Here is a 24,347-nt window from a genome sequence, read left to right as displayed (position 1 = left end):
GTACTGGAAGCAGTAAAGTTGTAGTAGTAGCTTAGATTCAAAAACATGACCTTTACCCATATGGCTATGTGCCAGCTGCTTTCATTAGGCATACAAGATCATCTACACAGTGTTATATCCTCCAGTTAGTAATCTAGATAGTCAGCTTCACATATTCCAAGCCACAAACTGAACTTCCAAAAGGGAAACAGTACCTTTACAGAAAAGCATTCAAGGTACTTTTCTAGTTTATGATAGATCATATGACAGATGATTTTAATTTATACTAATAACTACCTGAAGAAGGTGCCCACTACATCCCTGGTCTTTTACATCAAGTAAAGGATTCCATTAGTAATATAAAAGCTCTTTAGTTGTTACAGAGCTAAGACAGGATTAATTAAATGCATAGTTTCTCTAAACTGCTTCTCACAGGTACTGTAGGAAACTACAGTTTAATATTTTCGCTATCCCAGAAGCAGAAGTATGATCACTTTAGTTTACACTTCATGCCTGTGCTTCCAATAAATAACTGTAAGGACCTCACCCTAAACATGCACATGCACATCTATACACTCATGCATTATTAGCTAGAAGCTTGGAATAGATATCCAGGAGGAAAATTTTTTTTCTTCTGTTCTCCAGTAATGCAACTGAAAACCCCAAAAGAATGACTTGAAATAATGCAACTCTCCAAGTTTGCAAAATGACCTGTAACAGTTTTAAATATAACCTAAGCTCTTTTTTTTGAAAGTTATTTGTTCAAATTATGATGTATAAAAAAAAATCTAGCTATGAAAAAGCAGTCTAGTAGTAATGCAAGCCTAAAAAAACCCCTAAAAATTATCTACAGCTAGTTATTAAAAGGTCATCTCCATCTCTGCTTATTTGAAATTCTTCCTACAAACTCTTACCTCTCTGTATTGATCCAAGTCTTGTACTTTATTCAAGCTGTCACTGATTGAAATCTCATTCAAGCCACAAAGAACTCTGTTAATGTTTCCATCCTCTACTGGTTGTTTCTGCTTTGATTCGATGACATCTCCTTCCAGCCATAACATTGCCTGTTTCCTTTAGCATACAAAAGCAAATCAGTTCATATCAACAAATTTGCATACACATAAAAACCAATATGAAAACATGCTACTCTTACAGATTTTCAACATTTGAATGTTCTGTACATCTTCATCTGGAAAAAAGGTTTGATTTTATATCACAAAAAAAAAAAATCATTTTCAATGAGCATGAGCACGGTGAGGAGAGGTTTAATCTGTGTTCAGTGAGCACCGATGGTGTGAAAGTTTGTCATACACGGTATTTTGAATAATGGTGGGCCATCTCTCAAATAAAGGAGTGCCCATTCAGTTGCACTGGAAAATAAATAGGAATCCTCATTCATACTCAATTTCTCCTATGAATTACAGTATTACTCTTTTCTATCTGATATCTGTAGATTTTAAGATGCAACGTCAGTGCATGTTTTACTGTATTTACACAACATCTAGCAGAGCTGTTGCATTCCCTTTTTTCCAAAAAGAGACAATTTTGTGGTGGATTTTCTCAAAATGTATTTTTCTCCTAACAGTGAAAACACCTCCAACTAAATATCAATAATCAAAAACATCACCATAACCAATGTAATAGTAAATGCACAATATAGAAACCACTGTGAAATTAAGCTTAATGTCTCCATCACCAAAGCCAGTGCAATTTTGTCATTCACTTCCAGCCAGGATCAAACCTTGAATCACTCATTCAATCTATCTGTACGTGAAATGTTCTCAACCCAAAGTATATAGTCAATTTTGAGAAGGAGCTGTATCAAAACCATACATTTGTTTTGCTAGTGACTATTAGCTCCAAATCAGAAGCACTTCACATATTATGCTAGGAATCTGACAGAGATCATAAGCTGTCCACCACGTACTCATTTAATCCTTATTTACAAAAAAGAAAAAAACCATATCAATTATACTACAGCAAGATCCATTTTAAGTGTCATCAGAGGTTAAGTATATAAAGTCTATCCTTTCTATGCTAATATTTTAATAAATCCTTATTGTTGATTTAATGTTTTGTCCACATGTGGACTTTACACTTTTGTCATATTTGTCTAACTCCTAAATCCCCTAGAACACAAACGTGCAAGAGTCTTGAGACCCTCTGCCCCTTAAAGTGACAAAATGCATAGCACTCCAGAGAAGATTACTACTGAGTAAATTTGATTTCAATCCCAAATTAACTAACCTTAAATATATTGCAACAGGCAGTAATATACGATGTCAGTAGACAGAAAGTAGATCCTATAAATAGTGCAAGATGGATAAGGATGTAGAGAAGCAGTTGATTCGTAGTAGCAAAGAAGGTATACATACTCTTCCAGGAAGTGTTGCTGGGGTCCTATAATAGAGCCTGGTCGACATATTCTTATCCAAGCAATGGCTTCAGCATGTGTGAACTTGTAGTGTTTCATAATGTAACAGGCAATTAGCGTTCCTGTTCTCCCCAGGCCAGCTACAGAAACAAAAATATCCAACATCCACATATGAAGTCATGAGCATTTCATAACTATCAAATTAAAGCATGGGATATGAGAAGATTTCTTTGCAATTTTATTCACCTCCTTAATATTTAAAGAAAGAATTCCTGATTCAGTATCCCGTTTATCATATAATTGGATTTCGATACTGTAGATATAAGAACAAATATACATAATAAGAAGTTGTCAGTATTTAAGAATGCATGCAAGGGTGATCACTCTTGGCACTTGCTCAATTCTACCCCAAACTTTTTTTTTAAAAAGGCTGCTATTTTAAAAAAAGCCATGACCAAGCTGGACACAAACTTTGTATTTATAAAACCAGTGAAAACCAAAATCAAAGTACTTTTGAGATGCCAATGCACATACTTTACAAACCAAGGTTCAAATACATGCAGATACATGTCACATCACAACAGACAAGTGTCTTCTTAGCCAGTGGCTTTTTCTTTTTAAATCAGTTTTGTTGTGAAACCAACCTATAAAACTATTCACTGCTATCCATATAAACAGCAATAAATGTTGACCAGCATATAATTTTATATATTGTCCTGGTTTTGCTAGGATAGAGTTAATTTTCTTAGTAGCTAGAAAGCCCTGTGTTTTGGTTTCAGTGTGGGATTTGTTATGAGAAGAATGTTGATAAGGTACAAGGACCCCGTGTTTGGGTAGTTTGCAAGTTCAAAGGACTGGGAGGGGGAAAGTATAGTAGTCAGTAAAACCCAGAACTGACAGTTGGATATGCCAACAAGATATTCCATATCATATTATGTCATATTCAGTATGTTAAGCAGGGCTGATGGGAAAAGGGGGGGGATTCTCTCAGGAATCGCCTGGGCTTATTTTTCCGGGATTGCGATTTTGGGGTTACTTTTTGCTCCTCCAGGTTCGCTATCAGTGGGTGGTGAAAAACTGTACTCTGCATCACTCATTCATATATATATCTCTCTTTTTATATATATATATATAAAAAGAGAGAGAGTTGTTATCACTATTAATATCGTTGTTATTTTAATTTTATTTTACTCTAATTATTAAATTGTTCTTATCTCAACCTACGATTCTCCTTACTTTTGCCCCTCTGATTCTCTCCCATTCCCTGGGTGGGAGGGAACGGGCAAGGGAGTGCAAGTGGCTGTATCTTGTTTGCCTGCCAGCCAATTTAAACTATTTAATATATCAATACCTTAAAACAATCTAACCCATTGCCCCCCAAATCAAACTAATCCTGATTTTAACAGGAAAACAGAGCGATAGAAAAATTAAGTTTTTACTATCTGACAGATCTCTAACTATAGAGTGAGAATTAATCTCTTTCTAGCCTTGTGTCTTATCTATTAGTAAAACGTCTCCCCATTTAAACCTTGTTTTCCTGCAAATACAATACTTGCAATTTACAGTCTCACATTGGCCAGCTATTGTTTGTGCACCAACAACTATCTAACTGGCAACTCTCTAAGCAGCCAGACATCTTGCTGACAATTCTATAAACAACTACAAGCTTTTTACATTTAGCCAATAACTAAATGATGCAGTGACTTTTTGGAAATTTAAGATAATTCAGGTAAAAGCATGAATGTTCACTAATAGTGAGAGATTCTATAACTGCATACTGTAAAACTAGCTCTGAATAATCATTTAAAAAAGGGAAATATTGTTAAAGAGAGTGTTTTGGGCTTGGGTTTTTTGTGGATTTTTTTGTTTGTTTAACAGAAGAGGAATGAAACATGCAAATAGATAATCAAGAGCTGTAGTATACTAAACATACAACTGAGTAAGAAAATGGTCTCTGAAAATTGCAGGTAACATCTACCAACTGCATATATCACTAAGACTTCAGTCCTTTTCTCAAAGTTACTGCTAATGTACAAACTTTTCACAGCAACCCTTTGTATTAAACATTTCCATAACTTCTGGGACAAGCAATTTCTAGTGCGGAAGCTGTGCTTGGAATACTTCTGTAACAAGCATACAAGAAAACTACAGATAATACATTAACTCTTGAGTTAGCTGTTGATTTAACTTTGCTTAGACTTACTTAAAAGGGTGTAAAAAACCTAAAAAGAATTAAGACTGCTGGTTTGCTTATTAAGCAGTCAGATAAAAGACTGAAAGTACTTTGGTTTAGCAGGTGCATATTCTAAGTCACTAGAAAAGTATATTTTATTCCTTTAGCAACTAAGCCTGGAGAATAACAATCTACTTCTAATCAACAATTTATATCTTATTTAGTCAGTTAGCAGATGTCTAGCTTATTAATGCCAGAATTTTTGGGCTCTAGCCACAGTAACAACTTGTTTGCAAATAAACTTATTTGTCTTTGATAGGCATGTTTATTGTTCATGGAAAAATTATGAATGAATAGCACTATTCTTGTTTCAGATCAGCAAGACATTCAGCTCCACAATGTCCTTACACAACTCTAAACATAAATCAAGCTGAACCCTTCCAAGCCTTTGTTAATAATTCCTGACTATGCATGTTTTGTGTATTTTCTGGTGGATTTGCTGAAATAGGCTGGTTTGAAATGCTGGCATCACAGTAACTCGCATTAACTTGAAACACGGAAGTCATGCTCCACAGAAAAATGTTGAAGAGTCCAAAAGCACAAAGAAAATCTTTCAGTCTTTTGCATTTCCCAGTCAATAATGCTGTGAAAGCATAACGCAAAAAAGAAATCTCATCAACTAAAACTCACGCCTTCAAGTGATATTAAGAAAAAAACAGAACAATGAACAATAGATTGTCAGTTACTGAAGTGGTAGTGTAGGATGAAAGAACTTACTATGCATATGAAAATAACAAATATTTGTCATATATTTAGTCAAGTATCATAAAGCAGTGTTACTTTCACAACCAGAAAGCGCTATTTTTTAAATGCTTTATTTCTGGAATAAGCTCTATGGTTTTATACTTATTTTGAACTTCAATCTGAAAAATAAATATTCACTTACCTTTACAATGTACAGCAATAGCACCGTCAGCATTTTCACAGATGCTCAGGAACCTCTGAACTATACTGTCACTTGGTGTACTTCCATCTATGAAGAACAGGTCATAATGCTCAAAACCAGCATCAGTAAAGCGTTTTGCCTCATAAATTTTTTTGTTTAGTCTTATGATTGATGTGACATTATGTTTCTTGAAATAGGGAAAGTAGGCTTCAGGTGCATGAAGAGGATAACCTATAAAAAAATAAAGCAACAATAATTTAATGTCATAGATTAAGTTCAAAGTCCTACTAATCAAAACTCCCCCCAAACTCTTTTTGAATGGGGTAGAGCAGACGTTTATCTGTAGTCAAGCTGCAGATCAAAGAATAAGAACACACTTTAAGAGGAAACACTGTGTTTATGAAGAAAATAGGTTGGTGATCTACACTGTGGACAATAGAAACAGTCAAAGAATAAACTGTAGTGCCAGAAATATTCTTGCTCCACTGTGAAGTAAAAAAGCTTCAGTGCCTTAATTCAGCTGAGAGACAAAAGGATCCTGTAGACAAAGATGGAAGGTGGGGGCGCGCAGGGAGGGAGGTAAAAGACCAACCACACCACAACTGTTTAGGACACTTTCACCAAACAGATATTCTCTGTCAACAAGGGTGTGATGGAGCATGTGCACATGCACATGTCTATAGCATGTATGTATGTAAGAAGTAGTTTCTTCTTTTCCATTAACAATTAAGTCTTATAAACAAAACACAGGAACGACTTCTGCACCACAAAAATCAGAAGGTCTGCCATTGACCAAATTCACTGGTTTATCTCCAGATTTTTTATTCCTGTTCAAATAAAGTCCAAAAGCTTCCTCGCAAAACACGGATCATCTCCACAAGTCATGTATGCATTAGTGAATGTAATTAGAGTCACAATATAATGAGAAAAATCTAGCTTTATAATATATATTTACACTCAACTAGGTGATGCTTATTTGTATAACTGGATTTTAAGCATTAGTGTTAATTTACTAATTTTCAGTTATATACGTTAAAAATAAAATAGAGGTTTTCCAAATTCCATGGAATAACAAGTAATTTTTGAAAAAATTTTCCAAGGGGGGAGTGTAACAGTGATTGGGGGAAAAACCCAAACCAACCTAAATATTTTCTCCCTGGATTTTGTTTAAATCTTCAGTGGACACTACAAAATTAGCAGCACCCCAGTCATAAAGGAAATATCAGAGAGCAGAAGCAAAAAAAATAAAGTTTCTAAATTACTGATTTTTCCTTTCAGCTGCACCAAATCTTTACTTTCCCTCTCTCAGTCAAGTTTCTCTTTTTTATTCCATTAGAATCACATCGGTTCTACATATTATCCCAAGAATCTTCATTAGTAAGGGCAAGCTTCTTTTTAAAGTCTTTCCCAGCCTTTGCTACAAAACTCTTAGAACAGTCTCCTTTGCTTTATGCAATTCACCTTTAATTCTCCATACTTATTGTATCAGGTGTCAGGCTCCAGGAGAAAAGTAAGGGCCCTGAATTTGTCAGGCACTTTGTCACTGCATGAAAGTCACTGACTGTTAGAAGAATTAGAATTCTAGCAAAGAAGAATTCCAAAACCTTTGCAATTAAGTCCTATGATCATATATAGTGTGTTCACTATATGGTTATTTCTGAAGATTAAAATGAATCTATAAACCTCTATTACCTTCTGCTCATTTGCTGGGATTGTTTAACATGTTGGGAAAAAGAAAATCATAGAATAGCATTAAAGTATACAGCATACCATTTTCAAGTTTACTTTTTGGGTGTGGTCCACTAAATGCCAAAAATTTTCCTGGAACAATCCAGTTGAAGTCACCATTTTCCACTCGCTATAAAAATTTCAGAAGAGAGAGAAAAGCATTTTACATCTGTACATACAAGGTTAAAATAATTACTCAAGATTTTATTTTACTTTTTACTATGTTCATATTGTATTAAAACAAAAACACTTCAATGTAATTAGCTGGCTTACCTATATGGGACAAACTAACTAACCATAAGCTGTTTCTCAGAAATCTCTTAATAAAATGAAACACAAAAAATTTTGCTGAAGTTTTCCAATAAATGCAGAAAGATCCTATATCTAAGACATTTTTCCCTTACAAGGTTCAACATTTTAAGTCAACTACTTTTAACAACTCTGACAAACACCAACATTCTTGTATGTTTTAATCAAAGAATATGGAAAAATGCTTCCCTGTAAAGCACTGGCTAAAAAAAAAAAAAACCACAATTCACCCCAAAAATTAAAAACCAATTAGCCTTCAAAAACAATTAATCCTTTCCCCGTAGAAACTGAAATTTACATACTAGCATAAGCTCTGATGAGCCACTAATCAACCCCACCTTCCAAAATTGTGATGTTTTGCGTTTCTTGCTCACTTAAATGAAAACTTCAAAAAGGCTCTGCAAATTCTATCAATGCCAAAACTAGAAGCTGCTTTGAAAATACATAACTACATCTCAAACTGCCTTCTTTTCTTCTTCATTTGGCAATGCAGTTATTCTCAGCATGACTTTTCAGACATGGCACTCAGTTCAACTGCATTATTAAGCTTGGGTTTTTAGCTCTCAGCAAATAAAAACATCCTAATGAGTGAAAAAGTCTGATAATGGACATTGCTGTAACCAATTCACCAACTGCTTGCTCAGCTAAGCCCATCAGACTTGATCCAAACATCCTCACATAGTGAAAACCTCCTGTAAGTTAAGAAGGGTGGATGAGGGCTAGTGAACCAATCTTACTGCCAAGTCAGGACCCCTTGCCCCCCCCAGATTTGTACCACAGACCGCAATCTCAGCATTGTAGCACCTCTACCCCTATCTAAGGAAAAAGTCCTGTTCAATAAGTTAAAAGTATTTTTATATTTGTATTACCAGTTTTATTTGTGAATTAAGTAGTTCTTTATAGTTACATGAGTTACTGTGAATAATTTAAATTTTTACCAATCTGAATGACAGATATGTATGTGTATGTGTGTGTGCATATATATATATATATATATACACTCAATACTATGTGCAAACAACATTATTATTAAAAAAAAAAAAAAGAGAACTTGAGTATTTTACATTTAGTCCAACAAAAGGGGAATTAGCTGCCTTGGGAAGAACTACAAATGTGAAATGTAATTTCCTTTAGCCTGCTCCCTTTAAGTCTTATGCAACTTTTCTCCACATAACTACACATTTGAAGACCTAACATAACAAAAACTTGGAACATTTAAAGTTTTAGAAATATAGCACAGGACATATCTAAACATACAAAGCTGACCATAAAGCGTAAAATAACAGAAGACATACCAAAAAATGGACAAAAAATGAAAGATGATTCCAAGTCCTTGCTTCTTAAACTCAAGACAGTGGGCAGCATACTTTAAACATTGTTCACACATACATACTTTTCAAAAACTAAAATAATTTTAAATGTTAAACAAAATAATGGGATAGCTTTAGTCAATTATTTTAATACCTTTTTGAGGCAGATTAATACCTACTATATATACAGATTCCCTAGAATTCCCAACCATCATTTGTTTTTAGAACAAACATTTTCCTTTTGTACATAGAGTAAGCAAAAAAGCAGCAATTTCATACTTTAAATTTCAGTTACTGTTCATTTAATTTTGGTAATTCAGCAAAGGTTATACCAATTAATCAATCTAATCTTTATGGAACATTACACTATACAGAAATTCTTCTACAAATGTTTTTAAGTGTATCATTGTGTATCACTCATTTGCATATTTTATTACTATTATTATCAAATGTTACAGAGCTTTAAGAAAAGCAATTATCCCTAAAACTTGTTTGATATTAGAAATATTCATCTTAAAATAATAATTTTTAAAATGGACATTTCAGACGAAGCGTATTTATTCTCATTATTTCCAAGTTTTATGAAAATTGCAATAGAGGGGCTGGGGGGAAGAACACTGGCTACAAAAAAGTAACACAACTCTTTTTAAAAAGAGAGTTTAATATATATTCCAATGTTTAGTACATCTCTAGTTTATGTATCTTTCTTCTTAACCAATGCAACTGCAGGAACTCCAGGGAGTTCCAAAGAAAAGGTCCAACAGATCTACATGGTTGTCACTGACTTCAACTATTCAACTCCAACTATTCTGGACCAGATGTATATACACCTTCTGTGCCTGCAGTTTCCCTGTACACAGCCCAGTTCAAAGGTGCAGCACATACATATTTTAAAGGTACTCTGCAGCAATATATTTTGAGATAACTGTCTACTACTAGCAGACAAAGGTGTGTTTGTTACACAACAAAGTCCTAGAAGCACCTAGAGTCATCCAGAGTATCTATTCTTAATTTTGAAGAAGGATACCAGAACAATTAATGACATCTGTTAGCTTTCTGGGCCTCCATTAGGGAAATATTTTGAATGCATATTCATTACTGGAATCCTCATATAATCCATCCTTACTAAAAAAAGCTCAAGATGTGCTTCATCTATGTGGTTATAAAAAAATTGATCATATATTAAGGGCTAATAGCATCTCAAGGAGCAGCTCAACAAGAGTTGAACAAAAACAAAGATTAGATTCCGTGGGTCAGCTGAGAGACCTTGGATCATATTCTGAGAGAAGGCTGGAAAAGCAGGAAGGAGGCCCCAGAATCCAGAAAGGCTACAAGAAACAGTAGACTTATGTGATGCACTGAATTTGCAAGGATATTAATCCTGCATGTTTTTCACATACAGCATACAAGTTTGGATGTACATACCTTACATATGAACACTGGGTTTTACTTGAATTAAAATATTTCTAGTATGTTTTAAGTTGTAGGATACCCTATACTCTAACTTACATTAGGTAAAATACACACATTCAACTCATTATGAAATGTACAAACCTCATAGTGTTCATATTCATCCACATCAAATGTCTTAAAGTCAAAAAATCCATGCTGCAAGGCCTAAAAGGCAACAAGGTGTCAGTTTATTCTGAAATGTGATATATGATCTCATTTTACAATACTCTGAGAATCAAAACTAAATCACTAAAAGTTTGTGCTTTTGGCTTATTGAAGCCTCTACATTAAGACAACATTAAATTTTGCACAGGTTAACACCACAGACAACAAAAACTCCAACAATCACTAAAGCACATCAGGCTCATTATTTCTACTTCAAAGACATTACGATGGGACATAAGGTTGTTGCATATCACTTAAATAACAAAATTTATTATCCCCACCCCACTGTGTATGGTGGGGTTTTTTTTCCCCTCTAAGGCAGATGACAAATTGAAAAGCAATTCCCTTTTTGTCCTACACTCATTCAGCGATTTCTATGCTGAATACATTTTCATGCAGTTGGACATAACAAAATATAAAACGTTAAGAGTTTATTGATTTTCCATACTTAATATAATACTCTGATTTTATCACCATAATACCCAGGCAAAATGGCATATACAGAATACAGTACTGTGTATAACTGGTATTTTATGATTTGTTTTTAATATGCATTCCATTGATAGAATGATAGTTCACTAGACTAGTTAAACAGTATTTATTACAGGATTGAAAGAAGTCAAGTTTTGTATTTGATTACTGTACTATTATTAAATATGCTAATTTTGTACTAAAGATTTGTGTATAATACCATATTAAAAACCATTCTATTACTAAGAAATTCATAGCCCAAATTTCTTCCAAGGAATAGGTAGAAGAGAGTTCTGCAGCATATATTTATACTCAATCTACTGCATTCTGAGAAGTATAGATTCTACACAACATTCTGGGATTAAGGTGTGATTAAAAAAAAAAACCACACCACAGATCTATGATTTAAAAAACTATAATTATAAGTCTGCCATTATTTGCTACATGGAAAGCACCTTTGTTAAGGCAAAAATAGCTTTATTATAGACAACATGGGCTCAATGACTGGACCTGTCATGAAACTTAAGATATCCAGAGGTCTGTCTGAACAGCTGATTTTGAAAAACATATTTAATTCAAGCATGGCTGGCTGCCTGCACTCCGGAGTCTGTAGGCCCCCTGAACTACATGTATATGTGTACACAAACAGAAAATTCACCCAGACAGACTAAGATTTTACTTTAGATTAAGGCATACGGTTTCTGTTCAGTGTTTTTACCTCTGTAGGCAAAATGGACAAAAATTCAATAATAAGTTTTATGGGATCAAAGGAGGAAATACTGATTATGAAAGTCCTTTTGACATGTTTGTTGCAGATAAATTACAATGACTGCACTGACTGTTTCACAGAGCTTCAGGATCCATAGATTGCCACACAAATTAGAGGTTTGCTGTTAACTGACAGCTCCTTTCCCACCCCCACAGAACTAAAAATATTAAACTTGATCTCTTTTTTTCAATTTTTAAGAACACTTGTTTTTTCATACTTTTAGGAATTATAAATAGTCTATAAAGTGTCTGTGCAGAACAGTTCATATAGCCTGCTCCCTTCAACAAGGTCACCAGGAAATGAGGATCAAAATTGAAGCTTTGCTTATAGTATGAAGTATATCCTGTAACACAAGGTTGGCAATCAAGATGTGATGTAACATTTTTTAAAAAGCAATATTGGAGCTTAATATTCCCCAGGACCAGGACTGTTGAAAGTAACACATCAAAACACTAGTAAGATACATTTGTTTTCATTCTTTTGAAACAATTTTAGTGTCAAACACTGAATAAAGTGTTTTAGGGGAAAGCAGGTGCCAAGTACATGCAAAAATTGCTCATGTTAAATTACATTATACCTAGGTGTCTGTCTCACTAACCTATGTTAGTCCCTTTTACTTATCACTGCTTATAAATGATCTATTAGCAGATCTAGTGCATGGTCTTGCACTGTTGAGTCAAGAAGGGCCCCCAGCCAGGCCTGGTGCATTTGTACATTCCAATTCACAAGGTGAAGTTCAGAAAGCTGTCAAAGGCCAGGCCAGCCAGGTGGAACCATTGTCACTACTCAAACACAGTCCTCAGTAACTTTGGCTTCATGACAGCATACTACTCATTCACACACATTTTGCTTTGAAACCACATTTTCTAATATGTTTTAACAGTATTTTCTTTCACATTTCAAAAGTAAATTTAAATCTATTTTGCTAAGAAAAAGTGTTATTACCTTATTTATTCCCTGTAAACAGTCCAAGATCGTAAGATTGTACGTGCAGTTCCCAAATGAAGCATCCCTATAGATTTAATACAAATTTAATATACACAGAATTATTTTAAGAACTCGGGGAAAGGCAGGACACAACAGAGTATATTCAAGTTATTCAATCCCTTATGAGAAATCTGTTTGAAGTCTGAAGAAGACGTCTTTTTAGAAGCACTCCCCTACCAAAGATGTAGCTCAGTGTAAATGCAGTTAGATACTGCAAATTATTTTAAGTGTGCATTTTCCATCATCTAAGTACATGCCTTTTACCAAATTATTTATCCTGTCCTGAAACAGGAAGCTTTGCATCCTCTCTCAATTGTGTAAGGATAGTAGCAAATAAATTAAAACTGGCTTTAGCCTTATTCAAATCTTAACTGTGTTATGCTGTCTAACAAGGTAAGGCAAATAGACTACTAGCTTGGATTTTGTTTACAGGCTCTCATTTTGATGCTTCATTAGAGATGTGATTAAAAATTATCCAGCTACAGCTAAATTTAAAACAACCTGAACTCAGTTCTGGCCCTATGAAAATAACAATTTCTCTTTAAAAGGTAATGGGATACCCCAAGGCAAAACATATTCAAGTAGTAAGAGACAGTAATGTAAAAATAAGTCACACCACCAAAAAATAACAGCAACAAATGTATTGTGGAAAAAAGAAAAAGTACTTTTCAAAGTCCACTTCAGACTAGGTAACATTTTAACAAAATTCTGCCTGGGCAGATTATTTCCTAATCACTCATTAAAGAAATCTTGTCTAGTTTTGCTCTAAGCTATCTATCCAGAATGCTAAGGAATACAATTTATCAGAATAGCAAAATTTTAGGTTTCAGTCAGATAAATCTTTAATATATAATTGATTTAAAATTTCAGTCTTTCATTGAAAACTCTTTTTATAGTCTACTTGCTATAAATAGTATGAAATTTATTATATTGATATGCTCCTTCAAGCCCAAGTACTTTAAAAGTAGAATATTCTTCCCCATTCTTTAAAAGCAGAGTAAGTATAGCAGTTCTGAGCAAGCAGGGTTCATAGAAAACGTAGTTAAGCAAATTAAAAACTACAATTATGGTAATGTCATATTACAGGCAGGCTACTCTTGAAAAGCTTTCAAGTTATTAGACTGTTAAAAAATACTTAGCCACATTGTTTTAGAATGGGAATTTTAAAGTGTGAATAACCATTCACTACCCAAATCCAACAAAAGTTTTAAAAATGAAAAGCTATAAAGTACTTTCATTACATTAGATAAGCAGAACACACCAAAGCTGTAAAATATAAACTTCACAGACAATACATTTTTGACAGAAGTTGGATAACAGATCATTTTAGCACAAAAGCATTTTAGCAAAAAAAAAAAAAAAAAAAAAAAAAAGTCTTCCGAACAAAAAACATCTTCAGGCCCCAAGGGGAACACATGCATGGCAGAAAATTTTTAAAAGCTGTAACAGTTTTCTGAAGGGGACGACACAAACAACAAAATCTAAAACAATGTGCCCTGGTTTTGAGCTGGGACAGACCTGGGTTTCTTTTTAGTAGCTAGAGTAGTGCTGTGTTTTGCTCTCAGCCTGGGACTTGTTATGAGAGACACTGAGAACACACCAGTGTTTGCATTTTTGTCGCTGGAAGTGAAGGACTTTGTGTTCTGTTGGTCTACAAGTGCAAGATCTAAGGGGGCAAGGAATATTTAAATTAATAAGCTAAATTGGCATTTGGATATACCAATGGGATATTCCATATCATATCCCATCATGTCCAGTATATTAGTGAGGGGCTGTTTCTATTTTGGCCCTCTCTGGCTTTGGCTCAAGCTCTCACTCTGCCGGGATTGCGGTTTCAGTTCGGGATTGTCGCTGCTCCGGGATCGTTATCTGGGAACGGGCTGGGCTTGGTCAGCAGGTGGTGAGCAGTTGCACTGAGTATCACTCATTTCCATATTTTATTACTCTTATTATTATAATTACTATTTTAGTATCAGTATTATTTTAAGTTTTCTTTTATTTCAATTATTAAATTGTTCTTATCTCAGCCTACAAGGCTCCTTACCCTTGCCCCCCAATTCCAGAGTGAGTGAGTGAATGGCTGTTAGCCAAGTGCTAGCCCAGGGCCAGCCCAGTGAAATCACTACACAATGCAAACTACAAAAGTAAGTATTTAGAGAACTTAGAATGGAAGATATGATCATAGCAGTCATGTCCTACATATGTTACTTTGCTATAACAATAATATAATTTTTATTTTATCTATATGTATATAACTACTTCAACAGATAAGGCATATGATAACGCAGTACATAAAAACTATATTGGGAAGAGAGCCACATAATCTCTAATCCATTAATAAAAGAGAGAGTGAGACGGGAAAGGAGAGAGGGAGGACACTGAACTTGACCTAAATGTACAAGATAAGCCTATCACAATTCCAGGGGTACAGTATTCTTAGCTACAGTTCCCACACGCAGCTATTACCAGTGGAGTGCACGCGGACACTGGCAGCTAACATCTATTGCCTGCATCATCCGTGCCTCAAACGTCTGATTTCTGTTGCTGTGCACCTAACCATATAGTAGGTGCACTCTGACTGGAGAAAACAGGTCTGCTGACACTTGCAGTGGCTTAATATTACATAATGCTTCAAGGGAAAGCATAATGTTTGATGAACCATGGCAAATACTGAGCGTATCAGACCTTGCCATAATCTCCCTCTTTCTCTCCTTCTGTTCCTCGAGTATCTTCTGGTAAGAAAACACAAGAGAATCACAGAAGTTCCTTCTATCCTAACTTGGAAAACAAGAAAATGGAACAAAGCCTATGGACCTTTTTTTTTTTTTTTTTTTAAACCTTAAGAACACAGCCATTTTTATTTTAGCACTGCCTATCCTTTTCAAGATAAATCCAGGAATATATTTATAGTGTTGTTTTAAATACTATAACAATATAAAAATCTAGTTTATTTATGAAGCAAAGTCACAGTGTACTTATGAAGTGACACTTTTTATGTTAAATCTTCCTATCAAATAGATGATTCCATATTATTTCAGAGAAGTTAATATTCCTTTAGAGTTTAGGCAGAGAGCATTTTGCAGAAGCATTAGAGGGGACAGATGCTTAATGCCAGTCTTACTGCCAACTACATGTATAGAAAGGGCTTGAAATACTCAAAAGGCAAAGATTAAGAGTCTATCATGACCCAATTTCCTGAACGTTTTAAATAAATCACTTGAGTAAAATATCTTTTTGTTTAGAGGGAGCTGTCTAAGGTATTTTAAGACAACAATTACTTTGATTCTTCCTTTGTTAAAAGAAAAACCAAAGCAAATATTCACCCCCCACCCCTCAGTCTTCCTCCAGGCTGAGGCTGGGTTATCAAGTTCTCTTTCTATCCCAGAGAAATCAGCCAGAAGTCATGTCAAATCATTAAGTAAATCTGTAAATATTAAAAAAAAAATTCTTATTTTCTGAATCCTCCTGAATTAATGCATTCATTGTAAAAAACTAAGCAATTAAAAACTAATTCAGAACAGCTAGTTCAATTTTACTATTCTTTGTGTCAACTCGTCTTCCTTCCAATTGTTGTATAAATTTCCAAACTATGGATAAAAATATTGAGTAGTCAGAACTAGTACTAACCTTTACTAAAATCCTGTTACAAATACAGCTATTGTCATTCCCCATTGCCTTGAGAAATCAATTACATAGCACTAGATCCACCAGCATGCTTTTTCTTTCTACCAATGACAGATATATTTGCAAGTTTTAGAGCAATAATTACTAATTTTAGCTTGCATAAAATGCAATAGATTCTGAATGAGCCACACTTTGTACCACAGTGTAACCAAATGCAAACACTAACAGTTATGAGGAAGAGCACTGTAAAGAAAAAAATATCATTACTACCCTTGAAGAAACATATAATTTTATATGAAATTCATTACAGACATTCTTCCTATTTAAACTTACTCTTCTCCTTTGTCCACCGTACACAGTCAGCATCCCATCCTACAGAAAACTAATGTATGTGCTTACGTTTAAGACAGTAGTCGCTTAACTTATGGGACTACTTATATGTACACAAAAACATCTAGGTGTTTTTACTGGTGGAAACCAAGATATTTGGATTTCAAGTGTTGTACCTTTTTGTTCAACTCTGAAGCCTGTATTTAAAAAAAAAGCATAGAAAAGAAAGGAAGACCTAAATTCATATCAGAACAACGTAACAGATTACATACAGACATCTCCGGCACAGTTTTACACCGCGAGTGCTCCGATTTCTTTTGCTGATCGTGTTTCATTACAGTATTCTTCCAGTCTTTTGTGGCCAAATGCATAACGACCTTGATTTTCAAACAGTGTTTTACCAACTATTACATGATAGTACTCTATTTACTTTCAAAATGAGAAAAATGTGAATATTTAGATGAGATACAGATGTAGTATGAATCTGAGCTGGCATTACAGAGCTGCAAATCCCACATCCGATTTTACAGTTATTGTAGCTGACCTCAATACTGCATAATGCTTTCCCTTTCAAACCTCTAAACACACACCTCAGTAACAAAATAGTTTGTTTCCCCAGCACTTGCCAATAAACAAAACCCAAAAGCTACATACTAAAACCTAGCTCTGAAATTCACGTCATATCTAGAGACTAAACACAATAATACTAAAATATATTTTTTTCTCTTTAATATAAAGTCAATACAGAGTAGTTTGAGGTAAAAATCTAAAATTAAGTTTCACAATAGGAAACTGGTATTTATAATGAATTAAAATGGTCTTAGCACAGTTCTCCTAAATGGAAGTGAGGAGATACAGTAGCTTTACGAGACTGGAGCACCAAGTGTCAGTGAATCAGATGAAAATAAGAAGAAAGTGTCTCAAAGACAGTAGTGCTCTATCCTCTTGCTTTGTCTTTAGTTTTTCTATTATAAAAATGAAACAAAAAATTTTCCATGTATCTTGTAAAAGGGGCATTCTGATTTCCTTCCACTCCTGAACAATATTTGCTGAAGCTGTCTTTAAATGAAATACCAGCTGAAGATCTAAGCTGATTAAGGCTTTTTGAGGTCACCGAGCTAAATGAAAGTAGATCAGTTTCCCAGTGATCACTTCATGTAAACATACCTCAGCACTCTATAAAGAATCTGACAATCCTGCAGCTTCTACCTATTGAAAGCTATTTTTTTTTTCCAAATAGAAAACACTTCAGATTATCAAATTAACAAACTTGTTAAACAGTCTAGCTGGAACACTTAACTGATCATTGCCGTTCTCTCAGCCTCAGTAGTTCTTAAGCTCCTTATATATCTGTTGCAGCCTCTTCCTATGAATTCAATTCCCAAATATCCCCTCCCTAATTATCAGACTCCCCGTTTCTTACCCAGCCTATCTTGTCAGAATCCTTCATTTTATTTCCTCACTCCTCTTTGTCTCACCTCCCATATAGGTAGATTACACAGCCTTCTTTCCCAGGAGGACAAACTATACCACAGGGAACAGAAACTGCTTAGGCTCTAATCCAGTGCCAAGACCTGACATAGTCCAAAGCAGCTCCAAAAGAATCTTAAGTGCTTTACAGACTCACGTCATACAAGAACAAACGCTCAAGAAATCAAGATGTTTAATTCGTCCAACAGAAGCTCATAACACTATTTCTTTCTAGAAACAGCAAGGCTCTGCTCAAGAAGATTGCCTTCCTCCCATCCTCTGAAATAGCCAGAGCTTAGTGTTAAAAAAGCCTCAGAAACATACCAAAACCCAACCACATCACACATAACCTCCAGAAAAGCTTTAGTTTTAGCCAGTCATTTATCTCCCAGCAACCCAGGGGTTGAAACACACTGACAAAGTCTACATAGGAGTGACATTTCAGAAGACTGCCTACTTAATACATTTACTGCCCTCTTCTCCAGAAGCTGACACAGAATGAAATTATTATATTTTTGTAATCATTTTGACAACCCAGACTGCAAAAACTAAGTAGTCCCTTTGCTGGACATTGCCTTCTTCAATGTTTTCAGTTAGTATTCTCTCCCCTGGGAAACATGAAATGCTCTTTGTATATAATACAAAGCTATCTTCACAAAATCTTGCTGTGTCTTGTATTTTTGACCCCTCCTTTGCTGATCCCAAAGTAGCTAACTATTCTATTTTGGAAGAGAATTTTAATAATTCAAACTCACAAGGATTTGCTTTGACTAATTATTTAACACTTAAAATGAAATTGTTTTATGTCATTAAATTTGGCACTGTGGTTATCAGCATCACAAGAAATCACAGAGCAAATTACTTTCACTACTCCCTACCAGTCAAGCAGAAATAGCATTTTTAATTATTATTACTATTATTATAATCATAATTATTATAAGGAATTTGTTGCAAGGCAAAGGTCTGTAGCCTTTCATTTGAACAAATAGGGTCATATGAGACTGTTTGCAAACACACTTCCTCCCATGTTTTCAGTTTTGAAAAATTCCTCAGATTCAAGTCTCAATATGACCTTAGTATAGAGAATAAAGACAGATTGATAGAAGTTATCAACGATTCACTGAAAACAGAAAGCCAAATCAATTTAATAAGTGGAACATCAGTTTTTGTTCTGTAAAATACAGAAAATGTAACAACATAAAACCCCCTTAATTCATGTAAGTCTAGCTGGTTAGGTACTAAGTAATTAAAAAAAATTTAATGACTTCCAAATAGTAAACCACGATACATCACAAAGAAAAGTTTCAACCGCTAAATCACAAACATGCTAAGAACTATTCTAAACGTGACAGTTTGCAAGACTGCAAGTGTTACTTAAAACTTAAATCAACTGAGATGGCTTTATTATTACAACACATAGCAAGTAATTCCACCAGAAGTAAAAAATATTTTTTTTCTGGATATCAGTCATTCTGATGCAGCACCTGTATCAGACATGAAACCCTCTTCTTGGAAAGCAATCTGAAAAATTTATATTCAGCAAATTCCAAAACGCAAAAGTTAGGCCCATTTGTTCACATACCTAAATGGAAGATATGGTGGATTAGATCCAGACAAAAGTGTTCTGTAAGCTTCTTCTGGTGATTTCTTCAAGTAAATTACCTAAAGGGGGTGAGGGGGAGAGGAAAAAAATAAGCCCTGAGCATGAAAAGCCATTAACCACATGTACACTTCCCCCAGACCACTAAACACTTAAGAATGTATACCATACTCCTTTATGACCAACTCCTACAACATTTATAGGTCAGAAATTACATACCTACACAAAGTAAAAGATGTGTTCAGAAATCAATAGAAACTGGAATTTCTGTTTTGTGTCATTTCCTTTCTTTAAAAAAGAAATTTTAAAAGCACATATTGCTGCAACTGAGACACTTTAAGACAGACTCAACATCACACTAAGATGAAAAAGAGGCATCTATGCTAGGAGTTCTCTGTCCAACTTCAGATGAGTCAAAATATTATCACAGCAGCTGACAAAGGAAACATTTCTCCACCACAGCTCAATGGAAGATTTTCCAACACAAATTTGATTCCTAATTGCCAATATCAAACTACTAATTTACAAAAATTTCCAATTCAACAAGCTGAACCTGTTACTATGAGACCAATATATAGTTAATGCAACACCCTAAGCCAAGACTCATTGTGCTATCACTGAACACTATCAGCTCAGTTTACTTACTGAAGTAAGAAATTAGAATACAACCACATCTTGTTGCATTCCAATACCTATTTGTACAGTAAAACTGGTTTTAAAATAAATTTAACTTGGAATATATATTAAACAACTGCATTATTTACAAAAAAAAAGATTTCATCCAGTTTGGAGTGGCATGTTTCACATGCACAAACATGTTTTGTAAACAAAGCCACACAATTTTCCTACCCATTTCCCTTCAACTCACCTTACAACCAGCACCTCCATGGCTACTTTTTAGCTCTACACACGTTTAACTGTTTTGATCTTTGAAGAATTGGAAGAGATAACTACGATGTTAGAGCTCCAGATTTACCAGGAGGAGTAAGTGTCATATACATATGCTCTCTCTTCCCCTTGCTCCATTTCTCTAGAAGTACAAGAGCAGCCAACAAACAGTTGACAAAAACTGGTACAAACTAGTCTGGTACAAACAGACTAGTATTCCTCCTGCTCTTCTCTCCCAGGGAATTCAAACCTTACTAGATAGCAGGGTACACAACCAGGTAGGGGTTCCTTGGTTTCCAACCAGAAAAGAAACATAACAAATACCTTAAGAATATGGAAAGAGGGACCCAGCCCCCAATTCATCCTTATGTTATCAGACCGTAGAAAATACACTCTCCTTCATTATTTCTCCAAGAATTAATTCTTTGATGACAAATGGGGAGTTCATGTAACCACTTCAGTATAATTCAGTTAAACCTACTCTAGCTGCTCTTCCCTCTAGAAACTGCTAGGGACAAATTGAGTTAGACCAGGCTACTTTAGTTTTGGTATGCATTAAAGTACTTGTAATACTATTTAAAAATAATTTTTAAAGACTTCTTTTTTTTTTTAACTTATCTGCTGTGGAAGCCTACATAAAAACCCTAACAACTAAAATAAGGCTCCAAACAGATGAAGGGAAAAGCAAAGCAACACTAGCTTCAAAATATTCTCTGTGGCACTTGGTAAGACTGCAAAACCTACAAACACCCAGTTTCTGACACCATTGAACAGTCCGTGTCGTAGTCTTGGCCATTTACTTGGCTATGAACTGCTCTAAGACCAGAGGAGTCTGCATGTTCTGTTTATAACACTTTTTTTTTTCTTCTTAATCTGAATTTTATGACAGAAGTAATCTTCGCAGAAATCTTAAGAGCAAGGACAGTAATTTAGCAACCGGACATGATTAGCCCAAATGTACTAAATGTCCATTTTGAAACTGAAATTTAGAAAATGCATCTTCCTGACACGCAATTTACAAACAAGCAAGCTACTGCCAATAAAGTGTTAAGACTTAACTTTTGCTTAAACTTATGATTCTCTGTTTTAATAGCTATAGGGTATTTCAGTTCAACATGTCTAAGAAGTTGTTTAATGGAACAATCTAAGTTGCATAATCACCACTGGAAACCCATTCTTAGAACCTGATCCACTGTTTTCCACGTTTCATTTTACACTTAATACTTTAACAGCACAACAACTAAAACAAGTCTTCTCAATTAACTTTCACACACTGGTAGAGTTCATAGCTATACGACTTTCTGGTCTCAAGAGGCTTATAGAATCAAAGAAAAGACATAAAACCTAGATTACCTTAAATCAAAAAGTACATATATTTCTGTCACAATTTGGATATTCAAATTGCAATAGATCAAATTGCCAATTACACACAGTTCTTTTACTGAAGAATATGATTGCATTTCTTCAGATCAGGAACCAGCACCCTATCACATAAACCAGGAGTGTACATCTAGTGCATCTGACTGAACATAGCATTTACAGGTAAAACACTATAAAAATGCAAATAATATCTCGAGTGTTAAATTAATATGCCTTGATTACAAAAGCTAAGCTTATGCAGTTAAAAAAACAAAAATCAGATTATTAGGTAGATCATAAGTAGCTGTTTCGAATAAATACCTATTCACGTTATGAATTTATTGGCATTAGTCTCAGTTATTATAGAAGGCAGCAAAAGGACTCCCATAACACTTGCAAGTTTAGGAATACACATCTATAGAAACAATTCTGGGATGACATACTTATGTAACATTGGATACCTTTGTGTAAACTGTTTTCCAATGTCATACTAAATTGAGGTTAATTGGAAAGTGACTATAAGGTGTTTTCAACAAGAGAACAAACAATGTTTTGTACTGGTAACACTATTAGTAAAGAATTATTTCTGGTATGTAGTCTCTTCAATAATCAGAAGATACTTAAAACACCTACTAGCCTGACAGGAGAATAACTATCAAATGCAGATGTGGATTACTTGCATATGCTAGCGATCAAGAGCTATAAGCAGCTTAAAACAGGCCAGGCAAGGGTTAAGAGTGCATGCAGTTGTGGCACACTAATTTACCTTATTTTACACATCAGCTACCAACTCCATGCAATGTGCCACCTGATATCCATTATGGAGTACATACACATACTATGTGCTCCCCTTCTTGACTTTCTTCAGAAGGATTTCTGCTTCCCTCCCCCCAGCAGTGTGTGCCCTTATCCTGAGCTTGAGCTGCTGAGCAGCTTCTTCAAATAAGGACTACCAAATATGCCACTGTTCACCTGTTTAAGTCTTAAATACTGTAAATATGGCATAGTCTTGCTTAGCTGATCAATCCTCTGCTTGGAGTTCTGTCCTGCACCTTACATACCTCCTTACCTTTCTGTTCCTACAACCTAGCTCTGCAAGAGGTTCCTTTCACGGATAGTAGCGCTCTCTCCTTGGGTCTATATAATACTGATAAGGGCCTTTTAACCCCTATCCACAGAGAACAGCTACTTAGTTGACACAGTCATATAACAAGGATTAGAAAAAGGGAATAAAAAGATAATCTCATCCCCTTCAAAATGCCAGCGTCCTACCCTTTCCAAGCCTTCTATGACATATCAGAAGGTGAAGGCAGGATCAGACAAGGGCAATCCAGTGAAGGTGCTGTAATCTACATTTGTGCTAGATGAGCGTTCTCTAGCTATAGGCTTAATTAGACCAGCTTTAAAACATGAAGTGAATCTTTCTAAATACAGAACTAGAGATACAATGATGCAAATAGAAAGCAAAAAGCAGTCTGAATGGAATGACTGAAGTTTCTTTACAAACTATAGTATAGGAATCATTACTGAAGATGCTATAATTTGGACAGATTTTGGCTCTCAAGGGACAGTAAAGCTTATAAAGATATACTATCAAATTTGGAGGCTCCTTAAACAGCATGTAAAACACAGAATTGGAAATTAATTCCAGCATTATTAAATATAGCCTTGTACAGTCAAAAACATTAACAAACTTAGAGCACTCTAATTTTTTCTTATATTCCTTTTGCAGAGTTGTTCCATCAGGTCTACTCCCAAAGGTTAAAAATCTAACCAAGATTTTTTAAAATTTGAACTTACCCCCAATTTTTTTTTCCATCTTTAAATTTAAATAGATCTTCTTTCTCAAAAGCATTTACATGCTATGCCCATACTCATAGTAAAACAATTTAATTACAAGAATCTGCAACCTAAATTCTTCCAATATTATTGAGCTTTGCTTTCAGCATGACCTCAGGCCTGAAAGAAATATACCAGCTTTCACACAGTATAAAGCCTAACTTAACAGAGACTTCCAGAACACAGCTGACCATGTGGATGTCAGCTCAGGACCAGCAGCTTATTAAGATTCAATACGTGTATCAGCATAAAACATGCTATCACAAAGACTCTTTGAATTTTCTACAAGTGTGCTCCAATTCTGGACAGTAGAGAGGAAGGTGAAATTGAAGTTTGAGCTACGCTGCTATGAAGACATACAAGTGGCTGTGCAAATGTGATCTTGGGACTATCAAAACTTATATGATATCATAATAAATTAGGCTCGTATAACTTAGCCCTGTCTATTGCATAGCGTCTATAATATTACAAGGCTGACATACCTCAATTCTTCCATTATTCTGGGTAGGCTATGAAAATTAACTGAGAAAAGAAATTCACCCAATAATCACTATGCCTCTAGTCTAGTAATTTT

At 34.8% G+C, this 24,347-nt stretch overlaps 1 protein-coding gene across 1 annotated transcript in view; it reads right to left on the bottom strand.

The window, feature by feature from the left end:
- LOC104524313 (dual specificity protein phosphatase CDC14A) overlaps window positions 1–24,347 on the bottom strand; it is a gene marked incomplete at its 5' end in the record, with an annotated part of 55,531 nt that overhangs the window by 12,768 nt on the left and 18,416 nt on the right. The window contains 7 exon segments of the mRNA XM_010167142.1: window positions 894–1,050; window positions 2,355–2,493; window positions 5,473–5,703; window positions 7,243–7,330; window positions 10,374–10,436; window positions 12,622–12,688; window positions 19,670–19,749. Coding sequence (XP_010165444.1) covers window positions 894–1,050; window positions 2,355–2,493; window positions 5,473–5,703; window positions 7,243–7,330; window positions 10,374–10,436; window positions 12,622–12,688; window positions 19,670–19,749 — 825 coding nt within the window.

The sequence above is a fragment of the Antrostomus carolinensis genome, unplaced genomic scaffold (assembly GCF_000700745.2).
Source record: "Antrostomus carolinensis isolate BGI_N321 unplaced genomic scaffold, ASM70074v2 scaffold11784, whole genome shotgun sequence".
Classification (NCBI taxonomy): Eukaryota; Metazoa; Chordata; class Aves; order Caprimulgiformes; family Caprimulgidae; genus Antrostomus; species Antrostomus carolinensis.
This window is presented reverse-complemented; position numbering and strand designations above follow the sequence as displayed.